Raw genomic sequence first — 22,741 nt, forward strand, 5'->3', positions numbered from 1 at the left:
TTTACTATGTCAGTAAGTAGAGCTCTACAGAATTATTTTAATTATTTGATAGTCTTCCATTGTATGTATGTATTTCACTTTATATTTAATGGGTCTCTCTTGATGATCACTTAGGATGTCGTCAACATTTTGCTATCATAAACAATGTTGTGATAAATCTCCTTGTGCATATCTCTTTCCTCATTTTTGTAATTGCCTCCTAAGAATAAAGTCCCACAAATGAGATTGCTGCAATAGATTTGCTATTTCTAATTCTGCCACTTTGCCCTTCGGAACATACTTCCCATCAATAGCGTTAAACTGTCTGTCTGCCTACACAGTCACCTACCTCAATGCTTGGCCAAACCAACAGAAGGCAAATGACACTCATTTTTACTGGCGTCACTTACATTATTAATGAGGGCATATAGCTGTATTGTTGAATTTATTTGTCACTTGTACTTTATTTTCTTTGTGCATGGCCCATTCATGCCCTTTGCCCATTTTTCTAATGAGGTATTTTCTTTTTCTTAATGGTTTGTAAGGTCTTTGTACAGTAGGGATAAAATTAAACCTTTAACTTTTCTATGTTATATACATTTTTCCTATTTTTTTACTTATAAACTTCTTTAAGATATTTACATTTTTATATTCATACAGTCAGATTTATCAGTCTTCTCTTTTATGATTTCTGGATATCATGTCATACTTAGAAGAAACTTCCCCAACTTCAGATGATCAAAATATTCACCTATATTTATATCTCTATGGTTTTCATGGCTTGATCTTATTGGCACTTATTTTGGTATCAGGAGCAAGGTAGAGAACCGGCTTGTGTTTTCATGGCTGGCCCATTATCCCAACATCATTTATAAAATAGGCCATATTTTCCCAACTCAAATAAAATGCCATTTCATTTAAAATTCCCTTAAGTACTTGGATCTATTTTACACGCATATAAAATCCCCTTAAATAGTTGGATCTATCTCTTGACTTTCTTCTATCACAATGGTCCATCTATTCCTACACAAGAATCACTGTTTTAATTATTATCCCCTTATAAAGATTTTAATATCCAAGAGTAAATATTCATCATTCTTCTTTTTCAGAATTTTCCTAACTATTCTCATTTTTTTATCTTTCCATATTAACTTCATCATTATTTTTTCAAGTTCTAATAACAAAAAGAATCCTGTCAGGAGCTTGATTGAATTATCTTGATTTTGTGAATTCATTTAAGGAGAATTGACATCTTTATAGCGTTAAATCTTTCTACCCAGGAACTAGGAATATATCATATTTATTCAAGTCTCTTTCATATCCCTCAGAAGAGTTTTGTGGTTTCTATCATCTGAGTTCTGTACAGTTCTCATAAAGTTTATTTCCAAGTATTCCGTGTTTTTATTTTCTTCCTGACACTGTGAATAAGGTCTTTTATTTTATCTTCTAGCCATTTTATATATAGAAAGCTATTGATATTTATATATTGTTTTGTAACTGGCCATATTACTAAACTCTTTTTCTTCCAATTGTTTTTCAGGAAGTTGTCTTGGGCTTTCCAGATAAATAATTATCTTAGCTGATGATTATTTCACCTCCCCCCAAAATATTTATACTTTCTATTTCATTCTCTTTTCTAATTGCAAGGTCTAGCACTTTAGAGAAAGTACAATAACAACAGCTTCCCTGGTCTAGTTCCCATGAGACCACGTCTAGGGTTTCACCAGCCTAATGACCCTTGTCCCATCCTGTCATCCCCCACAGACTGATATGGACACCATCTGAGTCTAGCCCATATTTATTTGTCACCTGCATTACCACAAGTGTGATGAATAAAGGTACAGGGCTTGGAAGCAGATGACCTACGTTCAAGTCCTGACTCTGCCATTTAATAATATATGATCTAGTCAAAGTACCTAGGATCTTTGAAACTCATTTTAAAAAAAGAAAAGCAGGACTATTGTTAAGAGTAAATGAGATAAAATGTGGACTACGGGCAGTATCAGTAAATGATTTTTTTTTTTAAGTCTCAACCCTCAGTTTCTCCCTTCGAATCCAACCTAGATCCCACTCTTAGGTTGATCTTCCCCCAAACACCACTGTGCCCACACTCTACCACTCACCTCTTCTGCTCACAAATCTTCAATTGCCCCCCATTGTCTATGGAATCAAATCCAAATTCTTAAACTTGAGCCTCAGTCCTTCCATTATTCAACCCCACACTTTTTTCCATTTTTATTTCCTGTAGCCCCTGCCCTCCTCCCAACCCACATCCCTACCAACCTTTCCCTTGGGCCAAGATGGCCTCCTCACTATTGGCTGCCCAATGACAAGCATATTCTCACCTCCCTACTCGGAGCCCTCCATCAGCCCCTGCACCAACTTTTAGACACAAGTAATAGAAATATGAAATCAAAACTTGACTAGATGAAATGAAATAAAACAGATTTATTAGCTTATTTAACTGAATGGTCCAATGCAACAGGCTTCAGGCACAGTTTGATCAAGGCCGGGATTCCATTTTTCTGTGATCTTCTAGTCTCTTCCCACTTCCTTATGTTGGCTGTACTTGCAGGTTAGTGTTTCTAATCACCAAATACCTGTCAGTAATTAGAGCCACATGCTATCTCATTCAAATTGTGAGAACGAAAGAGAGATTGGAAGTTTCCCCAGCCACATAACAAAAATGCTGAGCCTCTTTCTGATTGGGTCAACCAAAACCAATTCCTGTGACAAGGGAATGTATGTGCTGATTGGTTTAGAACTGACCAATGTGACAAAGCAGAAGGGGAGTTGGATTATCTTGATTGGCTAACCCAATCAGGACCCACCCCTGGAGTGAGAGTGTTGGGGATGGGTAGGGTGTTGACAACCTTTTCTATTTCACTTTCCTGGGATTTAGCTTCTTTTAAGACCCAAGTCAAGTCCCGGACCTCTGACCATGTACTCCTCCCTTTTAGCTCCCAGAGCTCTTATTCTCTGCTCAACACATGGTAGCCACTGCCATGTATAATTTACTTACATAGCCTGATGTCTCATCTTCCCAATTAGTAACCATAAAGTGATTAAACTCTACAGAACACTTTACACAGGATAGCCCTTTGACCTTTACAACAATCCTGTAAGATTCAGAGAGGTTACTTGCCCAATGTCACAGCCAGAGAGGACATTGTCCCAGAGGCCTCTGCAGCAACACACACACACACACACACTGCATTCCCCTCCGCTACACCCCAACTCTGACTGACCTGAAGACACAGAAACACCTCCTCACTGGCATCCCCTCCTTTTTCCACTCCACTTCAGCTTCTAGAGCTCTTAGACTTCCTCCAGAAAGTACAGAAAAAGTTTTCTTGCCAGACTGCAGTTTCTAAGATTTGTGTGACAAGGCCAGGTAAAATTCAAATGACTCTAGGTGATTTAATCTGCTTGGGGCCAGGTGGTAAATCAGTGCAGCCCAGACTGCCACAGCCGCCCCAGAAACTCACCAGCTGAACCGACGATAGGAGTTTATCTGCGGATCTGCAGGTGAGGGCCCTGAAACCGTGCACTGCGGCCGGGGGAGTTCCCCTCCACCGCACTCCAAATACATTTGGAGACTCCTACAGCCCACAGCCTCTTCCGCCCTACATGTTCCGCCAAGAAACATCTTTCCCAAGCCTGCAGCCCTGTTTCCTCCCTCCCACCCCCACCCATTATCAGAGCTACACCCCAAATCCACACTGGACTTTTCGAGGGGGAGGGAAGAGAACCGGTATTTGTCAAGCTGTCACTGAAACTGCTCAGTGCCAGGTCCTCGCACACCCATGACCTCATTTCATCTTCATAACAACTTAATGAGGGTGGCATGTCCATCCCCACTTTACAGATGACTTCATTGAGGCGCCGAGTGATTAAATAACCTGCCCAGGGTTATTATATAGCTTGCAGAAGGCAGAGCCAAGACTCAAACCTAGATTCATAAGACTCCTAAATCTTCATTCGTTTGACTCCACCCCTCTGGGCAGACCAAGGGGACTAAGATGACGGAAACTTCCACTGGAACCACGTTGTTTGGGGGAAGAGAGAGAGCAGTCTCCGGCTGAAGAGAAGTTGTTGTTTTGAGCAAATGAAGCAACAGATGCCCATACAAGGGAAAAGTCAAAGGAGAAGGTAAAAGGAGTAGCATGTGAACGTAAGTGGGTGCCATATACCATGTGCTCAACTTCCACCTCCTAACTATAACCCTGTAAGCAGTGATGTGCTGGTAAATATTTACTAACCAGCTCTCTGGAAGAAAAAGAGAGCCCTGATTCTTTAGCATTTGCCAATTTCTGTCGTGTAAATACTCCCAATGTGGTGGATTTCAAGATACCAATGGGATGTTATTGAAAACGGTGTGGGCAAGCGATCCATGAGCCAGCAGGAACCCGCTCCAGTGCACCACTGCCTCCACACTTTATAGATGAGGCATTGTAGGCAGCCAGGCTGAAATCCATTTATTTGCAATGTTCTAAAGTCCACATTCTCTCCACAGCTCCATTCTTCCTGAACTGAACACACAATGTGGGAGCCACAATCACTGGGCTCTAATCTCTGAAGGAGGTTAGACTCCTGTGAGGGCCACAGGGGCCGAACAGGATCAGTGGTTGAGATATCAGCAGATCAAGGTTCAGCATAAGGAAGAATTTTCTGAATGCCCCTCTAGACTGTCAGCTCCAGGAAGGCAGAGTCCTGCCAGGCTCGGCACATAGAAAATGTTCAATAAATTGAATGAATGAATGAATGAGCCACTGCATATATGTCTCATGGACACCCCAAACTCACTAAATACCAAACTGAACTCACCATCTTTCCCCCAAAATCCAATCCCTCCTTCTGTGTCCTGACTCAATGAATATCATCCAGCCAGAAACCTGGGAGCCCTTGACTCTTACCTCTTCTTCACTCCCCACAGCCAATCAATCAAAAAGTCCTATTTATTCCTCTTCCTAAATATCTCTTGAACAGATGCTGTCCTCGACATCTCCACTCTGCTTCCCTGGCTCAGACAGCCACCATCCCTCATTGAGTTGACACAACAGCCTCCTAACTAGTCTTTCAGCACCCACCCTTGTCCTTTACCCTGTGCCAATCCCACCCCTGACAAAGCTGCCAAAGCAATCTTTCCGAATTGCACCTCTGAGCTTGTCACTCCCTTTCAATGGTCCCCATTACCCAGAAGATGAAATCTAAGCCAAGGTCTGTCCTTATCTACCATTCCAGTTTGATCACTCACCTCTTTATTCTCCAGCACCACCAAACTGTGTGCTGCTCTCTGCACACCTGTCTCCACTCGTGCCTTTGCTCATGCTATACCCCCACCTGAACGCTCTCTTTTCCCTTTGCCTGGCTAACTCCTACTCATTCTTTAAGATGTAAAGAAAGATGGTTTAGGTAGTTGACTCCTAGAGACCCTTTCAGCCCCAATATTTCGTGACTCTAGTGCCCAAGACTTGATATTCAAAGTTCTCTGGATTCTGTGGTCACCTTCTCTCCCCACGGACCCTGCAATGGTCCTTAGGGGTCTTCTAGTACAATTCCACCATTTCACAGACAGAGACTCTGGGACCCAGGGAGGAAAAGGAACTTGCCCAAGATCACACTGCAAGTCAGCAGCAGAGCCAGGATCAGAATCAGGCAGCTTCCTCCCAGCCCAGGGTTCTTTTCCAGACCTTCACTCTCCGACCCTATCCCCAACCCCCAACACACGGCACATATATTTTCACCTCAACCACCACTACCCCCATTCTGACCAACCTCCCAAACCCCTTCCTGTGGCCCCAAGCCAGGCTTTCACCTTTCCTGCCTTTGCCCATGCTGCTGGAATACCCTTCCCTCAATTCCATTCCACTCCCAAGGCCCTCCACCTCCAGGAAGCCAAACCCATCTACAGCTGCAGCCACATGCACACGCAAACCCTTCCCCAAACCACCCATATTGTCTTCAGCCCAGCAGCCATCCTGGCTCACTCACTTGTGGTAAGCATCCTGCTCCATGTCACCAGGCAAGGGTGCCCACCCCTCAGGACTGCCCAACGTCTCCTCGTTCTTTCTTCTTCTCCTTTCCTCCTCCCCCTCCTTCTCCTTTCACGTCCCCCAGGTTGATACACAACTGCTCAGGGTAACAAAATCCAGCAAAAAGAGCATGGTTCCATGCATCCCTGGCTGATGGACCTTAATTTTTCTGAGCCTCAACTTTCCTCATCTGTAAAATAGGTCCTACCACCTGGGTCTGTAATGAGGACTGAACGAGCTCACCCACGTTACATGCCTAGCACTCAGGGAGCTTGATAAATGGCTGTTCCCTTCCCCACTGCCTTACTTAGAGAATCCCAAGACACTTAGAGGAAACGGCACCTCTGGGCTGGGAGGTTGGAAGACTCATGAACACTTGTCCCACTCCCATCCTCAACAGGCTATGAGCAGCCTGTGCAGAAACGCGGGGCGTTTCCAGCCCCCCTTCCCCACCCCCAACAATCTGCTTTAACCTTCCTGTGACAAATGCCTTGTTTATTTCAATATCATCCGTTTTACTTTTCCATTCAGGCAAAAAAAAAAAAATTACAAAAACAGATTTAAGAGGAAAAGAAGTGTTTAATGAGTAAAACTGTCTGAAGCCCTGTTTCTTAGGAAAAAGTGGCTGTGATTCTGGCGTAAGAGAGGGAAGCTCAACAGCTTCACTTCATGGCAGCTGCCAGAAGAAGTGCATTTCAGAGTGGAACAGAACCTCCAAATTAAACAGTACGTCTCCCAGCCAGGCGCTTCCTGTGCTGAATTCAGCTTGGCAGGTGACACCCCAGCTCAAGCAGGGATCCAGCCCCAACGTGAGCAACTGACTACAAGGCTCCCTGTTTCTGCTCAGCCTCGAGCATAGGAGACCCAGCTCAGTCAGGCCCGGAAACCTACAGACCACCAGGATAAGGGCTCTAAGAGGGAAAGAAGAAGTCTGGAAAGGGGGAAGGTGCAGCTGGCCAATGGCCAAGGGGACCAGGACTCCTCCCAGTTCCAGAACATTCTGGGACTTGTGCTCTCTCTTCCTGGGCAATTGGGCACAAAGGTCATATCCAAAACCTGCTGCTCAGAAAATCTGCAGCTTTTTCCAGCTTCACAAGGTGTCCCCTTTTGGGGAACTGCTCTGGTTAGAAAATAAGGTCAGACTCAAGAGGAGCTCTGCCCCCCTAAAAATGTGAAAAGAAGGGAGAGAACTGGAAAAGTAGCAAACAGCAGGAAATGACCCTTCCAAGATGTACAGAAGGGACTAACAAGGACAGGGAGCAAATTGAGGCTGGACGGTGGTCCCCCTCCTTTATTCCAAACACCAAACCTCTATGAATGTAGCCTGCTGACTCAAATTGAATTTACTCATACTGAATCACATGAGCTGCTATTCTATCTACAGTTTTTCTCCTGTAGCCAAGAAGGGCCTCAGCATTTATCCCTGTGACAGCCCCTCATGTGAAATTCACTTTGCCACCCTGTTTAGACCTTTCTGGATCCCGATTCTGCACCTGAGCTTTTCTCTGTCCCTTAAAGCTTTCTACCATGTCCTACTGTGAAAGGCCTTCACCCTCTAGGTCTTCTTCTGGGTCCTTGGCACATCTTGGTCAGAACAGGTTGGAAGGCAGAGCCCCAGGGCAGACTAACCTGGGTCCACTTACAGGAACACTTTGTGGCCTGTCATTCAACCTGGTGGGAGCCCTCTTGGCACCCTCAAAGCCATCTATCTCATCCTCAAGGGTCCTGAGAGACCCTATTCAATGTCTTAGGAGCCAGCAAGATGTGGAAGAAAGGGTCAGACAGTTGTAGGTTTGAATCCCAGCTCCACTAGTCTTGGACAAGTCATTTAACTTCCCAGAGACTCGTTTTCTCATCTGTAAAATGGAAACCATCACATCTGGTGCACAAGCTTGGGAGGATTAAGTGATATCACCTCTGTGAAGTATCCAGCACACAGTAGGTACTCAATAAATGATGGGTTCCACCCCACCCCCACACTGGCTCATTTTCTCCAGTTATGAGGCTGTCAAGAATCAAAAAGACTTGCCTGGTCTTTGAGAACCCGTGTTGGCTCTGGGGAGTACTACCTTCCTTTCTAAGTATCACAGATTTAGCCATCCATAGTAGACCCTGTCACAAATCTGAGATCAGCCAAAATCCTGCATCTTTTTTATGTGAATATTTGACAGTCTTCCCTTCCTGGAGCTGTGTAGTGTTTTGTTTTGTTTTTTAATAAAAATAATACTAGTAGTAATAATAATAACTTTATCTTTCCAACTTCCCTTATGAAATAAAAGTTATCTTTGTTTGCTTATTGGGAAATGAGGTTCAGAGAGGTTAAATAACTTTCCCAAAGTCACACAGCTGAGTGGTGCCAAAGCTAAGCACAGCTTTGTCTGAGCCTGAAGACCATCCTCTCAGCACTGGGTAGCATCTCCTAAAGGCTGGCCTAAAGGGGAACTTTAATTCTGGCTCTACTGCACTTGTCTTTTAGGCCTCAAGGTTCCTGTTGTTTGAGCACCTTTGGGGTCCTGATACTGTCATCCATGGGGGTGGCCACTCCTCACCTCCACCTCCCGGCATCTCAGCACTCACACCTTCACAGAAAACAGGACTGGACTGAGGTCCAAACCCAGAGACCCTGCATCACTCCCCGAAGATGGGGATCAGCAGTTCCTCGCCCTGGCCCCAAGGGCTCATCTCCACACTCGCATCCCAAGTTCCCTGAAGCCTGGGCCTTTGGCTGTCCCCACAGTCTAAGCATAAGGCCATCCTGGACCCCCTTCCCCAGTCCTTCGTCGGGGCCCAGCCATCTGCTGTGGAACCCCGACACTGAGCCCTGCCTCTAGAACCTCCCAACAGCCAGGATCCCACCTGCCCAATGACTCCCCAAGGCCGCTCCTCCCACCACTCAGACTGTCCAGACGCTGAGTCCAGTGCCTGGTGTGGCTGTTCCCCAGCACTGACCAGTGGGCTGCCCCCTTTTCCCAACTCCTCCCAGCCCAGAGGTCAGACTGGGCTGCAGGTTGAGGGAATGCTCTAAGTCTCCCCTTGGGGGAAGGAGCTGGAGGGCCCAGAGGCTACTAGGGCTAGGGCTCAGGGCTGGGGCCAGCAGGAGAACACCCAGCTGAGGAGTGGACTCCTAGAAATACCTGGGGAACCCTTGACAGTGTCCAGGCAAAATGCTCAGGACCTGAAGCCTTCATCAGAAAATTTCCCCACCCCAACCCCCAACCCCCCAGGCCTCAGAGGACTGAGTCTTTGGAGTAAATCCACCCTCCTTACAAACAGAGTCTCACATATACAATCAAAACTGCAGTCCCTGGACAAACACACACCCACAGACACTGTCTTTACAAGCACATTCACACCAAACTCTTCCCAAGTCCTCTCATGCCCTCACCACACAGACAGAAGCCCATCCATTTATTCAATAAACATTCATCAAACACTTGCTACATGCCCGGCACTCTTCTGGGCGCTTGGGATACACTGGTGGACAAACCAGATAAAGGTCCCAACCCTTGGGTGGGCTTCATTCCAACAGGCACACTAACAATAAACAGTAAGCTTAAATTAATAAATCATTTAGTGTACCGGAAAGTGATATGGAAAAATGAAAAGTTAAAGCAAAGTAAGGGGGATTAGAGCAACAGGGGGCAGACAGAAATTTTCAGCAGAGTAGTCAGGACCTCATTAAGAAAAAGAATGCTTGAAGGAGATAAGGAAGTCATTTATTCATATCCTCATTCATTCATTCTGTAGATATTTACTGAGCATCCACAATGCTACTACGTGCCAGAAACTGTTCTAAATGGTGGGGATACAAATGTGAACAAAACAGACAAAATCACTGCCCTCGTGGAGCTTACACTCTGACAGAGGGAGGGAGACAATAAACAAGTAATTTATAGTGTGCCAATGGTGACAAATATTAGGGAGAAGATTAAAACAGGGAAGGAGTGAGGAGAGGGGGTCAATTTTAAACAAGGATGGCCCCATGTCCTCTCCCTCACAAAATGCTTCCACTAAGCAAATCCAGTCCCACAGATCACTTCCCAAACTCACCATCACACACACACCCACACAAGACCCAGTCCATGGGCCCACAATGCAGAGGCACACGGGCATCCTCTCTGCAGTGACAAGGACTCGTGCAAACACACATGAACACACAAACGCTCACGCAAACATGCACACAATCAACACACCTACACAAAAGCACACACACAGGCATGCCCTGTGCAAACACACACACACATAAGCCTGGCTTACTCAAGCCTCAGAAAAGCACACTCTCAAGGTCACACAAAGAGACTGGAATTCATCTGAACTGGCAGGACCCCAGGGGGGACAGAAGAAACTGAAGCCTGAATAGCGGCAGCAGCTCGCCCGAGGCCACACAGCAGGGCAGTGGCACAGTGGACATGCAGCCCCGGTGCCCTGAGTCCTAGTCCTGAGTCCTGTCAACCACAACATGCAAAACAGTCACCCACACTTGCAGACACCTATGGACAAACACTCAGACCTGCACACGTATGCACAAGAACACAAACCTCAATTCCCTCTTCCACGTAACACGGTTGGGGTGAGTTTGGAGAGTTTCTTGCATTGCAGCATTGCTTGTCCGCTTTAACCTTCTCCCACCCACTCCTCACACTCACAGCTACTCCAGACACCAAAACACATTTCCCTACTGTCCTAACCCATGGCTGGGAGTTGCCCAGACGGCATGTGTGTGCACACAAATGCATCATGCGTGAACATGTACCTGTGTAGCTTGGAAATGGGATGAGCATGTTTGCATGTATGTATTCATGCTTGTGCAAGCATACATGAGTTTGCAAAGTGTGAGTACCTTTATGTGTATGCACAAGTGCATGTCTATGCACATCTGAGTGTGCACACTCCCAGGGAGACAGAAAAATGCATCATCTCAATCCTGCTTCTCCGAGGGATGGAAGCAAAGCAAAGTTCAGGTTTAAATCACACCACCATGGGCAGGAGGGGTTCCCTTGCCTTACATGATTATCTGCCGGTGTGCAGCGGAATCGGCTGGCAGTCAGGAGGCAGCGAGCAGCCTGGCAGCAGGGAGTCGTTTGTTGTCTCCAGGCCCCTGGGACGTGCTGTGGCTGCTCGGGCGCCGGAGACCAGAGTGCAGCGGCGACATGCACATGTGCCTCCCAGGTGCTGGGGGATGGGGAAGAAGGGGGCTGGCATCCAGCTCTGGCTTCTCATGCTGTGGAAAAGCAAAGGGAGAAGAGACTGAACCCTAGGCCAGAGAGAAACCCAGGCACTTCTTGGCCGGGATGGAGGGAGAGGGAGGGCCCAGGCAAGAGGTAGCACTTCATCACTGGTGGGGAAAACATCCTCAGGGCTCCAGAAAGCCTGAGCCTTAAGTAGCCTGCATCTGCCCCTGCCTCCTTGTTTGTGACTACCTTTCTCCCTGGGGCAGTCACCTCTTCCCTTCTCTGGGTCTCTCTCTCTCTCTCTGTCTCTGTGTATTTGCTCGGTGCCTCTCCCTGTGTCTCTGTCTCTGTGATTCTTTTATCTCTTTGTCTCTGTCTAACCTCACCTCTCTCCATCTGTCCTGCTCTCCTGTCCTTAAGTCCTTCTATCAGTCCTGACCTCTGTGCTTCCCTCTGCAGTGCCCACTCACCTGTGGCCTTGCTTGTGACATCCACACACCTCCCAGAGCATTCCATTCCCTTTTAGGCCTCTCACCGCTCCTTCAGGGCTGGCCGACAGTTCAGGCATTAGAAATCCCATTTTACAGATAAGGAAATGAGCCCCTGGATGCTAAGAGGCTTGCCCAAGGCCATGCAGCTGGCACGGAATTAACATTCCAGGTCTTTCCCTGAATGACTACTCCCCACAACTCCACAGCACCTGGAAGCATAAGCAGTTCTCCACAGTACCCCACAACCCAAAGCAAAGAGGATTCAGGAACCATGTGCCACCAAACAGCTCACCCCACCCGGTCCAACCACTAAAACCACCTTCATTAACTGAAGATTCTAGAAAACAGATGAAGGGCTGAGATTGGAGGCATGAAGACTTTCTGCCTTTCCTCCCGAGGACACCCCATCCCAGACCCCCTCCCCCCGAGTCTGAAGTGTCTGTACCTCCCACACTCCCCAGGCCCACCTGGAATCAAGAAGCTTCCTGCCTCTTGAGTAGATGCTTCCCAAGGTCTCAGTCTTCCCATCTGTACGATGGGGGTGACGAATCTTGCTCATACTGCTGAGCTGGGCCACGGCTCCAACGCATGCAGCGGCTCCTCTCCCTCTCCAGACCCTGCTCCCCAAAAGACCTCTGACGTCAGCCATCAAGAGCCCTCGGGCACCCCTGGAGAAATGCTGGGTTTCTCTGAGGTTGACTACACGGGCCCTTGGGCAGCAACCTTGAAACCACGGGCCCGGAGTTGCAGCCCCATCTGCAGCGGGTCCACAGCCTCCCAGAGCCTCCACCACTGCCTCCAGCCCCCACCCGGGAGGCGGCGGCACCAATGACCCGCCAGGGCCTGCCCATTTTCCTTTCTTTTCATTGCCGGCTCCGCGCGCAGTTATAGACCCAGGTCTCCACAGAGTAATTTACTGGCAGAATCTCTCCCAGAATCCAGCTTGAAACCAAGCTGTAAAAACAGCTTCGAGTGTAAATAATTCATGCAGACAATATGACTTTTTTATGTAAATTCGGTGCATTAACCCTCTATTATAATGATGGACGACAGATAGGGGCGACGTTGCCTTGGTAAGAGCTAATGGATGGCCGCCATAAATTCACTGCACATTTTATTGTGTTGCTGGAAATTGTGCCTTCAGGCAATGCTGTTTACTTTTATGTAAAACTCTAGGTTCCCTAAATATTACAAATATTTTACATCCAGCTCCTCAGCATTTGGGCTTTGCCCACAAATCAAGCTTTCTCCATGTGAGTTGTAATTAAAGGTTTGTTTTTTTTTTTTTTCCTGGGACAATTATCTCCAACTATAAAGAGAAATATTTTTCCCCTTTAGATGTTCCGTCATTGACTTATTAACAAATCCTTTGAAGAAGGAGGTTGTAAGTGACTTGCCATGGTACTTGGCAGGAGGTGGGTCGGCAGGAGAAGGGCGCTGTGGGTGCAGGAGGCTGGTGGTTGGCTTTTATGTCTGCCCACCACTCCGGTTTATTTACACATATGATATTCCGGGCCTTCCTCCCCCTGCTTCCTTTCTATAATTCATGACCACTTTAGCAGGGCAATTCCTTGGGCCACCTTTGCAAGAGACCAGCCCCTTGCAAACCCCATGTCTGCACTCCTCTTGGGGGGTGTGGGGGGCAGTTGGCTGGGGCCTTATGCCGAGAGAGTCAGAAGTGGGGTCGGGGCAGCTGGAGGCCCACACACAAGTCGATTCATCCCTGCCTTGCCCTCCCTCCCCACCCACACCCACTCACATTGCCCAGAACTGTTTGGACGGAAACTCAAGGTTTTCCTGCATTGATTTTCATTCAATCCAAAGTGTTGGAAATGCCCTTTTGGCTCAGCCACTGCCCAGGCAGAGGTCATGCGGATGCGGCTGTCTTGCCAGGGGTCTGGGGAGAGGAAGGCCAAGAACCTCAGAAGCTTCTTAATGAAGGAAGGCAGCAGCTGGAGCTGCAGCCCTCTTTCAAAATAATCCTCACACTTGTTTATTATGGTCATTAATATTAATGGTCATGCTGTTAATATTCATATAGATGTGACAACATCACCCAGGAGCACCTGGGATCCCTAAGCCCTCCTAGTGGCATGTGGATCCTGCCACTGGGACCCCCACCCATCTGCCTGCCCCTCTCCACTGGGACAACGCCCGTCCAGCACAGGTTCCAAACCATGTTCCCACCCCCTCTCCGTCCTCCCTGATTGGTGCCTGCCTTTGAAACCAGAGCCACGTGGGACTTGGGTCACCTCTAAGTCGTAGGGGCTCTGCCGTGAGGCTGGGAGCACAGGCGGGGGGCCCTGGTCATTTCCTGCTCCCAGAGGACACAAGGCTTTGACAAAGGTGGCTGAAGAAAGAGAGATGGCGCATCCTGCCTCGAGGGCTCGGTTTTCCGCAAAGTTGGAAAAAAGACATGGCTGAAAACAAAGATGAGTTATCATTTTTTACCCATTAGATTGGCAAAGAGCATTATAATCATAATGACAACAGCAGCGACTAGCCCGAGTCCCAAATGCACGCCTGTGCTTAACCTTTCATGCTCACCATCTTACTGAAACCTCACAACACCCTCAGTGCCCTCACTGCGTGCCCTCCGTAAGACTGTAAATTTGTAAACCCTTCGTAGAGGGCAGTTTACAATATGTAATAAAATGCAAACTCTGCTTACCCTTTGACCCAGCAACTCCATTGTTAGGAATTTTCCCTACATTAATAATTAAGAATACGGCTCCCTCCCTCCAAGTGAAATCTTCTTGCTGTTCCCCTCCGACCCTGTCCCTGATCTCTTCCCCAACCATGCCCTGCTCTGCCTCTTGCCCACTCGTCTTTCAGCCTGAATGTCACCTTCTCTGAGAACCTTTCCTCAACTCCCTAGTCTGGGTTACCTTCTCTTGTTTTACCCTCTCACAGCCTGTATTTTCCTTCGTGCTATGTATCACCTGCTAATTGGATAGTTATTCGTGTAACTGTTTAACACACATGCTCATTGCAAAAAATTGCTGTCTTCCCTGCTGGCTCAAGGCTGGGTGCCCTGTCTCCCCACTACATCGTAAACTCGTAAGATCAAGGACGGACCTTGTCTGTTTCATTCACCGTTTCTCTCCCCAGCACCTGGCACTGGACTGGCTCATAAGATCAATATCTGTGGCATGAATGAATTAATGAATGAAATGTGCAGATATATGCACATACACATTCATTGCAGGAAAGTTTATAAGAGCAAAATGATTAGAAAAACATATATCCCCATCAGCTGGGGACTGGGTAAGTAAAGTGAGGTACCTAAACCAGGATCCTAAGTGGGCACGGAAACTATGAGGGGGGCCTACGTGTACTGACACAAAGGATGCCCGTGACATATTGCTGAATGGAGGGCGGGGGGAAAAGCAGGTAGCAGAACAGCATGTGTTGTCTGATCTCACTCGGGGTAGAATTGCATGCATGGAATCTATTTGTGTATATTTTTGAACAGAGAGAAGTCTGGAAGGACGTTCACCAAAATGTTATGTGGTTATCTCTGGATGGTGGAATATGAGGTGATTTTTACATTTTTCCTTGAACTTTTCCATATTGTCTGAATTTTTTTTTGCAATGAGCATATGTATCCTTTTTTTACAAAATGATAAAGTTGCTTTCAAAAGAAAAAATAAAAGTTTTAGGTCCACTGGGAAAGGATGAAAGTCTTTTGTAAGGAGCTTGAATCCAAAGAGGCCAGGAGAATGGGACAGAAGCTGGTGCCCAGGGAGCTGTGGGGCCATCTCCCCTGCTGCTTGCTCTCTGGGCACCCTCTGAAGCTGCAGGGGACGGGCGTTGAGGGCCAGGGCCCCTGCCCCTCTCCCTTCCTCCAGGAATGTCATGCTGGTCCAGAGTGAGGTTGCTAAATAGGTATTTCCATATTTGATTCTTTTGGCATGTTTTACCACCTCAGAGCTGTTTTGCAAAATTCATAGCGGTTTTTGCAGGCTCTAAGCTTCCTGGGACCAATTCCATTTTGAACAATAGTGGAATACCTGCTTGCAGAAGGGGTCCCCCTGTGAGCTGGGACTGTGGGGCTGAGTGTCGGGGCCACAGCATGAAAATACATGAGCTCTCCTTGTCCTCGTCCTCACCCTCCTCCTGCCAAGCAGGAGGAAGGCAGGAAGGCACCAGTCCCCACCTCCCATCCTGTGTCCGGAGAGGACCCTACTCCCCTGAAAAGCTAAGCCCTTCCCAATGCTGCTTCCTTTTCTACCTGGATCACCTCCTGCTCTTCCCCTGCCGTCCTTGCCAGAGAACCACCTAAAGCACCGAGAGGCTAAATGACTTGGGCCAAACCAAGGTCACAGAGCAAGATAATGGCAGAGCACAGGATAGAAGCCAGCGTTCCACTCCCTGCTGTTTCTCCTTCCAATTCTATTTTAAAAGGGGCTGTAGGGTGGCGGAGCTTGGTGTCTCATCCCTTAAGATAAACCCATGAGGTATGGCAGCACGGTCATTACCCCAAAGTCAGCCTCAAAAAAACCATCTCTGGCCTCCTTACCTTTAGCCCTGGCCCTCCGTCAGCCCAGGATCCAGCACCGAGGCTGATTGCTGCAAAATACAAAACTGGCCCTCATTCTTCTGCTTAGAAGCCTTCTGTGGCTCCACATGGCCTATGGGGTAAAAATCTGAGCTTCTGAGCCTGGCCTTCAAGGTCTTTTTTGACAGGGTCTCTGTCCCTCTCCAACCACAGCTCTCTCCACCTCTCACTGCACACATTCGTGCTCCAGCCACACTGAATTACTTAAAAGCCTTCCAGCACTCCATGGCTGTCACATCTCCACACCTCTGTCCATGAGGTTCCTTCCCTGTCTTCTCCTGGCTAATTCTTTCTCATCCTTTAAGACCCAGCTTGGGAGTCACCTCATCTGGGAAGTTGACCCCTAGCTCCCCTGTCTTCAGGTAGGTCAGATGCTCCATCAGCTCCCACAGACCCCTATCCTATTATTCATTCAATCAACAATTTACACAACAGATATTTACTGAGCACCTACTATGTGCTGGCCCTCTTCATGGCAGCTACTGCACAGTATTGTCTCTTTCTGTGCCACTTCCTCACTAGACAATAAGCTCCTTGAGGGCAGGGGCATATGACCAGGGCCCAGCATTTTTCAATGGGGCAATGACACAGATTATCGGCCCCATTCTACAGACTGGAAAACCAGGCATCCCTTGGCAGGCCAAAGACTTTGGCAAGAAGAGGAAATGAAAGCTTTCAAAGGCAGGAACCCCCAGGTTTGAAGCATCTGCCCCAACCCCTAAGTCCTCACATCCCCAAACTTTACAGAACACTTTTTACCTCCCGAATAATCTTTCTAAAATACAAATCTGACATGACAATCTCCCCACACCCATACAACCCTTTTGTGCCTCTCCACTATCTCCCCCAAATGTTTAATCTACTTAACCCCCCTCAGGCCCCTGCACAATCTGGCACCTCTCCAGGCTTCAGCTCTCTCCCTTCTCCCACACACTCCACACTCCACCCATCTGAGCCTTTTCTGATTCTTCCCAGACTCCACCATGTCTCTTGCCTCTGGGCTTTTGTACCTGATTTTACCTCTGCCTACAACAGTCTTCGGTCTTGTTCATCTTGGTCTCTCAAGTGCCTGGTATGTGGCATTTGTATGAATAAATGAACGAATGAATGATGTCTCATGTGGGTCTCAAACTCAAGGAGTTTAGAACTCATCACTCTCTTTCCAAAGAGGACAGTTTCCTCCCTCTGTGTTCACCGTCTCAGAGAACACCCTCCCAACCATCCAATCGCCGCAGTCATAAAGTGGGTGTGGCCCTGGCCCCGCCCTCTCATCGCTACCTTACTAAATGACTCTCCAGGTTACACTGGTTTTGCCTCAGGAATACCCTGATTCCTCTCCTTCTCTTCCTCCCCTCTGCCACTGCGCTGGCGCAGCACTCTCTACCTGGCAGCGAATCCCTCAGCCGCCTTGCCATTCCTGGACACTGCCTCCCCCTAGTCTTTTCTCCCTGCAAAAGCTGGAGGGATGTTCCAACTCTGAACATGCTGCTCCCCCGGCAGCCTTCTGTGGCTCTCCATTGCTGATGGGAGACACAGCCTTGGGAGGGCTCTCCACTAATTTCTGTCCGGATGTCGCTTGACCTCCCACTCCCCCCAACTCACTCCCGGGTCTCCAGCCACTTGGAAAGAGGCGGTTGGTTTCACGACAATGTGTCCACGTTCCTCCAGCCTGGATCACTCTTCTTGGCTCCTTCATCTGGCCAACTCACAGTCAGCTCCCCAGAGAAGCTTTCCCAACCCTACTCCACCCCCATCTTCTGCTCGGTGCTAAATGACCTTCCTTGGAGCACCTTGTGCTGGCCCGTGCTGTCGCCCCGACAACTCGGGGTGTCGCTGCCTGTTTACTGGCTCATCTCCCCCACTGCCCTCAGTTGCAGGGTGCCTAGTGCCCAGTGAATATTCATTATTGCGGATATGGGCAAACTGGGTTTAATCACATACTATCCATTTACAGAAGAGGAAGCTGGGACATAGAGAGGTAGAGCGACTTTGCCAAGGTCACAGAATTGGCAAGGGCAGTTAGGGCTTGAACCCAGAAGTCCTGGTTTCCAGTGGGCCGTTCTTTCCAGCGTATGACAATTTCATTTTAGAACCTCCCCAGCAAGCATTCCATACACACACACATACATACATATACACAATCAAACTTAGACATGCACAGGCATGCATATGGGTATATCCAAATGCACACAGATACACACACATGGTCATACTGACACACAGACACACAGACACAAATAACAGACCCCACAGTCACACCTAGAGACCCACACAGAGGCAGTCACAGATGAACACCCATTGATACACACATACACACTCATGAACATGCATGTGCTCACACATACACATGCTTGCATAACCCACGTGGATGTACAAACACACTGTCATGTGCACAGGCACACACAAAGATGCACACTCAGATATGCCCAGACACACATTCAGGCCCACATGCCTAGCCACAAATACACAGGCCCACAGACATGCACATAGGCACAGAGATGTACACACACACACACAAACACACACACACACATACACGTTCACAGAGGCACACATAAGACAACACAGAGACACAGGGCCGCCCTCCTATACTACACATTTGCACTTCTATAAACACAGGCAGCACACGTGCACACTCCCGCCAGGACACAGATGCATCCCCACAGCCTCTCACAAGCAGCAGCATACACACCAGCCGGTACACACAGACATGCACACACAGACATGCTCCCTGAGACACGGTAGCGAGTGACGCAGGTCAAACTGAGCTGTCTGCTAGGGGCGGGGGCCTATCGGAGGTACCTCGGGGCGCTCACATTTTTGCAGCTCAGGAAGGCAGCTGACATACCAGCCTGGCTGTGATGGTATTTTGCATAAATGCTAATATATTAATTACCATGTACAGTACACAGAGCTGCCATTTAAAAAAAAAAAAGACTTTTTAATTCCCAAGCCCGAGGGGTGGGGGTGGGCGGCGCCCACCGTCGGGTGAAGGCGACCAGGACGGCCCCGCCCGCGCCCACGGTCCCGGCACGTAGGCCCCAGTGCGTGGGACTCCAGCCAGGCCTGCCCGGAGCCAGCCCCATCGCCTCAAGGCTCTAGGAGATTTCTGGAGGCTGCGGTGCATCCTGGAGCCCCTGGCCTGGAAGACCGGCGGGGAGAAGGCGATGGGCAGTTAAGGCCTAAGGAGCCGAGGGGTGGTCCTCTGGACAGGGGGTGGGGCAGGAGCCGCCATTCCTTCCTTCTTTCCTCGGTGCAATCCGTTCTGCGTCTGGCAACCAGAGTAGCCTTTTACCACAGTGAAGCCTGCTATGCCCTGGTTTTAAGCCTTTCAAAAGCTTCCCGGGGCTCTTAGAATAAAGCTCAACCTCCTTCAAAGGCCTGCAGAGCCTGACGTGAACCCCTCAGATGTCTCTCCTACCCACCCCTCCTTTCTCCCTGACCAGCTTTTGAGGTCCTCTCCGCCCCTAAGCTTCTTGGGCTGGTTTCTTTTGTCAGTCGGGCCCCAGCTCACCTGTTGTCTTAAGGAGATTCCTCTGACCTCCCCTGACTGCCCTTGACCTCCCTGATCTCCCCTGACCCCCTGACCTCTCCTGACCACCCCATCTAAAGGTGCCTCTATCCTCTTTTACATCGCTGGGTTTTGGTTTTGTTTTCGTCTTTGCACGTTTGTCCTTGAGATCCTCTTTTTTTTTTTTTTTTTTTTTACTTGTTACTGCTTCTCTCCCCGCTATAAAGTGAGCTATGGAAAGCAGGACTTGGTCGACCTTGTTTCACGGCCACATCGCTGCGCCAAGGACGGGGTCTGGCACACAGTAGATGCTCAGCAATGTGGGGATGACCTTGGGATGAACCGGAGATGCCTTTTCCGGCCAGCTCCGTCCCAGGTGCCGACACAGGCAGTGGTGCTCTCTCCACCTGCCTGGCAGAACCACCCTGGCTGCTTCACTTCCCTTGGGGGGCCTCATGTCCCAGATCGAGAGACCGAGGCCCAGAGAGGGGAAGGCATATCCAGCGTTACCTGAAACCTAAGAGACTGGTACCCACTCGTGCCCCAAGTCCTCCCTCCACCTCCCTCCTGTCACACTGAAGGGAGCCTTGAATGATAATATTCGAATATCCACACCAACGAGTAGCTCCACAGCCCTTTACCTGTGCATTTTCATATCCTCTATCTTACCCGGGCCCTGAGGGAGGCACCACTGCCCCCAGTTTCAGAAGAAATTAAGGTTCAGAGACGTTAAGCTACTCACCCAAAGTCCCACAGCTCCTAAGAGGACTCAGGATTCAAGTCCAGGTCTGGGGCTTCCTCCTCTGTAGCATTGACCTCCTCGACCCTGAGGCCTTGGGGATGCTCCTGGTGGGTGGGGGGTAACCACAACAGAAGACCCAAACATGCCCACCAGGCCAGCCCACCTCCCAGGGAGGCAGGAAAGTCAGGGTGTTCCTGCCAAGCAGGTGAAGAGAGCCCCTGGGTCAAAGCTGGCTTGCTCACTCCCCAAACACAGGGCAGAGTCCTTGTTCCACCCTCACCCTCACACCCACACTTGCTCAGCGGCTGGGGACTGGCATTCTGAATCCTACATCCCTCCTAAACCTGCCCTCCTCTCTCCAGTCCGCTGCCCTAACCCAGGTCGCATGGCTGCCATCTCTCACCTGTACTCATGTGACAGCCTCCAGGCTCCTGGACACCCCCAATCTGCCTTCCACAGAGCAGCCAGAGAAAGCTTCCCTAAGCTCAAATCCCATTTCCCTCCCCCAAAAACTTCCTGTTGCTCTCAGCCTATTTCACCACCCCATCTCTCCCCCTTCCCCATGCCAGCTTTCCCTGTTACTACCCTCAGGTGGCTTGCCAGTGTGCATCATTGTTAAGAATACACACTACCCGAGTTCAAATCCTGACTCTGCCACTTACTAGCTGTGTGACCTTAGGCAAGTCATCTACCATCTCTGTGCCTGAGTTACCTAATCTATGAAATGGAAATAATAATAGTATCCACCACATACGACTATTGTAAAGATTCAGGGAGTTGATACATGTAAAGCACTTAGAACAGCACTGGAACCCGAGAAACACTATGTAAGAATTTGTTACTATTTACAATCTTTTGCATGCGATTATTTGAATTGTATCTTTCTTCCCCGTGAAACCATCAGCTCCATGAGGATGGGGCTTTAGACTGAGAGGCTACTCAGATGCTCCTTTGCCTGCTACTCAAGTTCCTGTCTGCCTGCAGCCCTTGTTCTGTTTTCCCTGGTTCAGGCTGGGTGTTGGCCCTAGAGAGAGAGACAGGGGAGGGCATGCCCTCAGCAGGAAACACTGTGCAAGTCAGAGTTCCAGCCCTGACGAATATGGCAGGCGGCAGCCAAGGAAGGCTGTCCCCCAATGAAGGGCTGAGCAGGGGCTGTACCCTCCAGAGCCCAAGTTCCCTGGGAGCCCCCACAGGGCCAAAGCTCCCTTTGTCCGGAAGGTCAGGAGCAGCTGTGGGGGAGTTCCGCTGCCCCGCTCCAGCCAGCAGCCCAGATGTGTGTGTTTGCACAGCCGAGTCTGGGCTCTGAAGGAGCCTTGTTGAGCACCGTGAAAGGGGGCCTCTGATGGGACAGACGGCCTGGGCACCCCAGCCTGCCCGCCTCCAAGACAGCAACCAGGAATGTAGCCTGCAGGAAGCCCTTCCTACCAGGCCAGCCAAGTGCCCTTCCCCTTGAAAAGTCAGGACCACTGGCACAAAGGGGGTTGACTTGCCACCTGCAGACCAGATCCTGGTTTCTGATCATTCATCAGTTTCCTCTTCCATAAGGTGGGGCGGGCCCTATCTCTCCCCACACCCAGGAGTGGAGTATGGGAAGTCCTCAACCTTATGGGCAAATTAGCAACATGATGAAAAGTTCCAGAGTCAGAAAGACCAGAAAAGAATGTTCACCTTTGTGAATCTCAGTTTCTTCATCTGTAAGTGGGGGCAAGAACCACTGCCTCATGGGGTCGTCCAGAGGATTAAATGATGTCATGGGAAGGAAGGATCTGACAAGCTGACACACGGCATGTGCTCAGCGACTCTGTGTTCTCGTTTTCCTTCCCTCTTCACCAGCTCCCACATGGGAAGGAAGTCTGAGGGGACCTGTGTTGAGGGTGGGGCTCCCTCCTCCCACTGACCCGAAACAAGAGCTGCTGCCACAGGCTCTCACACCAGGCACATGGCAACCTATATGCCAAGTGCAGGACACTTTCCAGCCCCAGTTAGTTTCTTGGCACAAATGGTACCTGAGCCCAGAGAGGGTAAATCTCGGACATAGCGCATCCTTGGCCCCTCCAGCCCTGGTCAGGGTTAGTCCCTAGGCTCAGCTGGTTTTCCCATGTCCAGCTGTCCTTGAACATCAATTGGTCACTTGCTGGTGCTAATCCCTGGGCACGATTGGTCCCTAGAAACAAGGAGGTAGAGGTGGCAGAAACAGTCTCTGAGCACAGTCAGTTCTGTGTACAGCCTGTTACTGAACACAGACAGACAG

The 22,741-nt window shown here is 49.1% G+C and overlaps 1 protein-coding gene across 1 annotated transcript in view; it reads right to left on the reverse strand.

The window, feature by feature from the left end:
• The window catches only part of LOC119514221 (uncharacterized protein DKFZp434B061-like), an 80,729-nt gene that overhangs the window by 18,608 nt on the left and 39,380 nt on the right, over positions 1-22,741 (reverse strand). The window contains exon 3 of the mRNA XM_037809884.1: positions 11,021-11,235. Coding sequence (XP_037665812.1) covers positions 11,025-11,235 — 211 coding nt within the window. The 3' untranslated portion in view covers positions 11,021-11,024. The remainder of the gene's footprint in view (positions 1-11,020; positions 11,236-22,741) is intronic.

This window comes from Choloepus didactylus, chromosome 2 (assembly GCF_015220235.1).
Source record: "Choloepus didactylus isolate mChoDid1 chromosome 2, mChoDid1.pri, whole genome shotgun sequence".
NCBI lineage: Eukaryota > Metazoa > Chordata > Mammalia > Pilosa > Megalonychidae > Choloepus > Choloepus didactylus.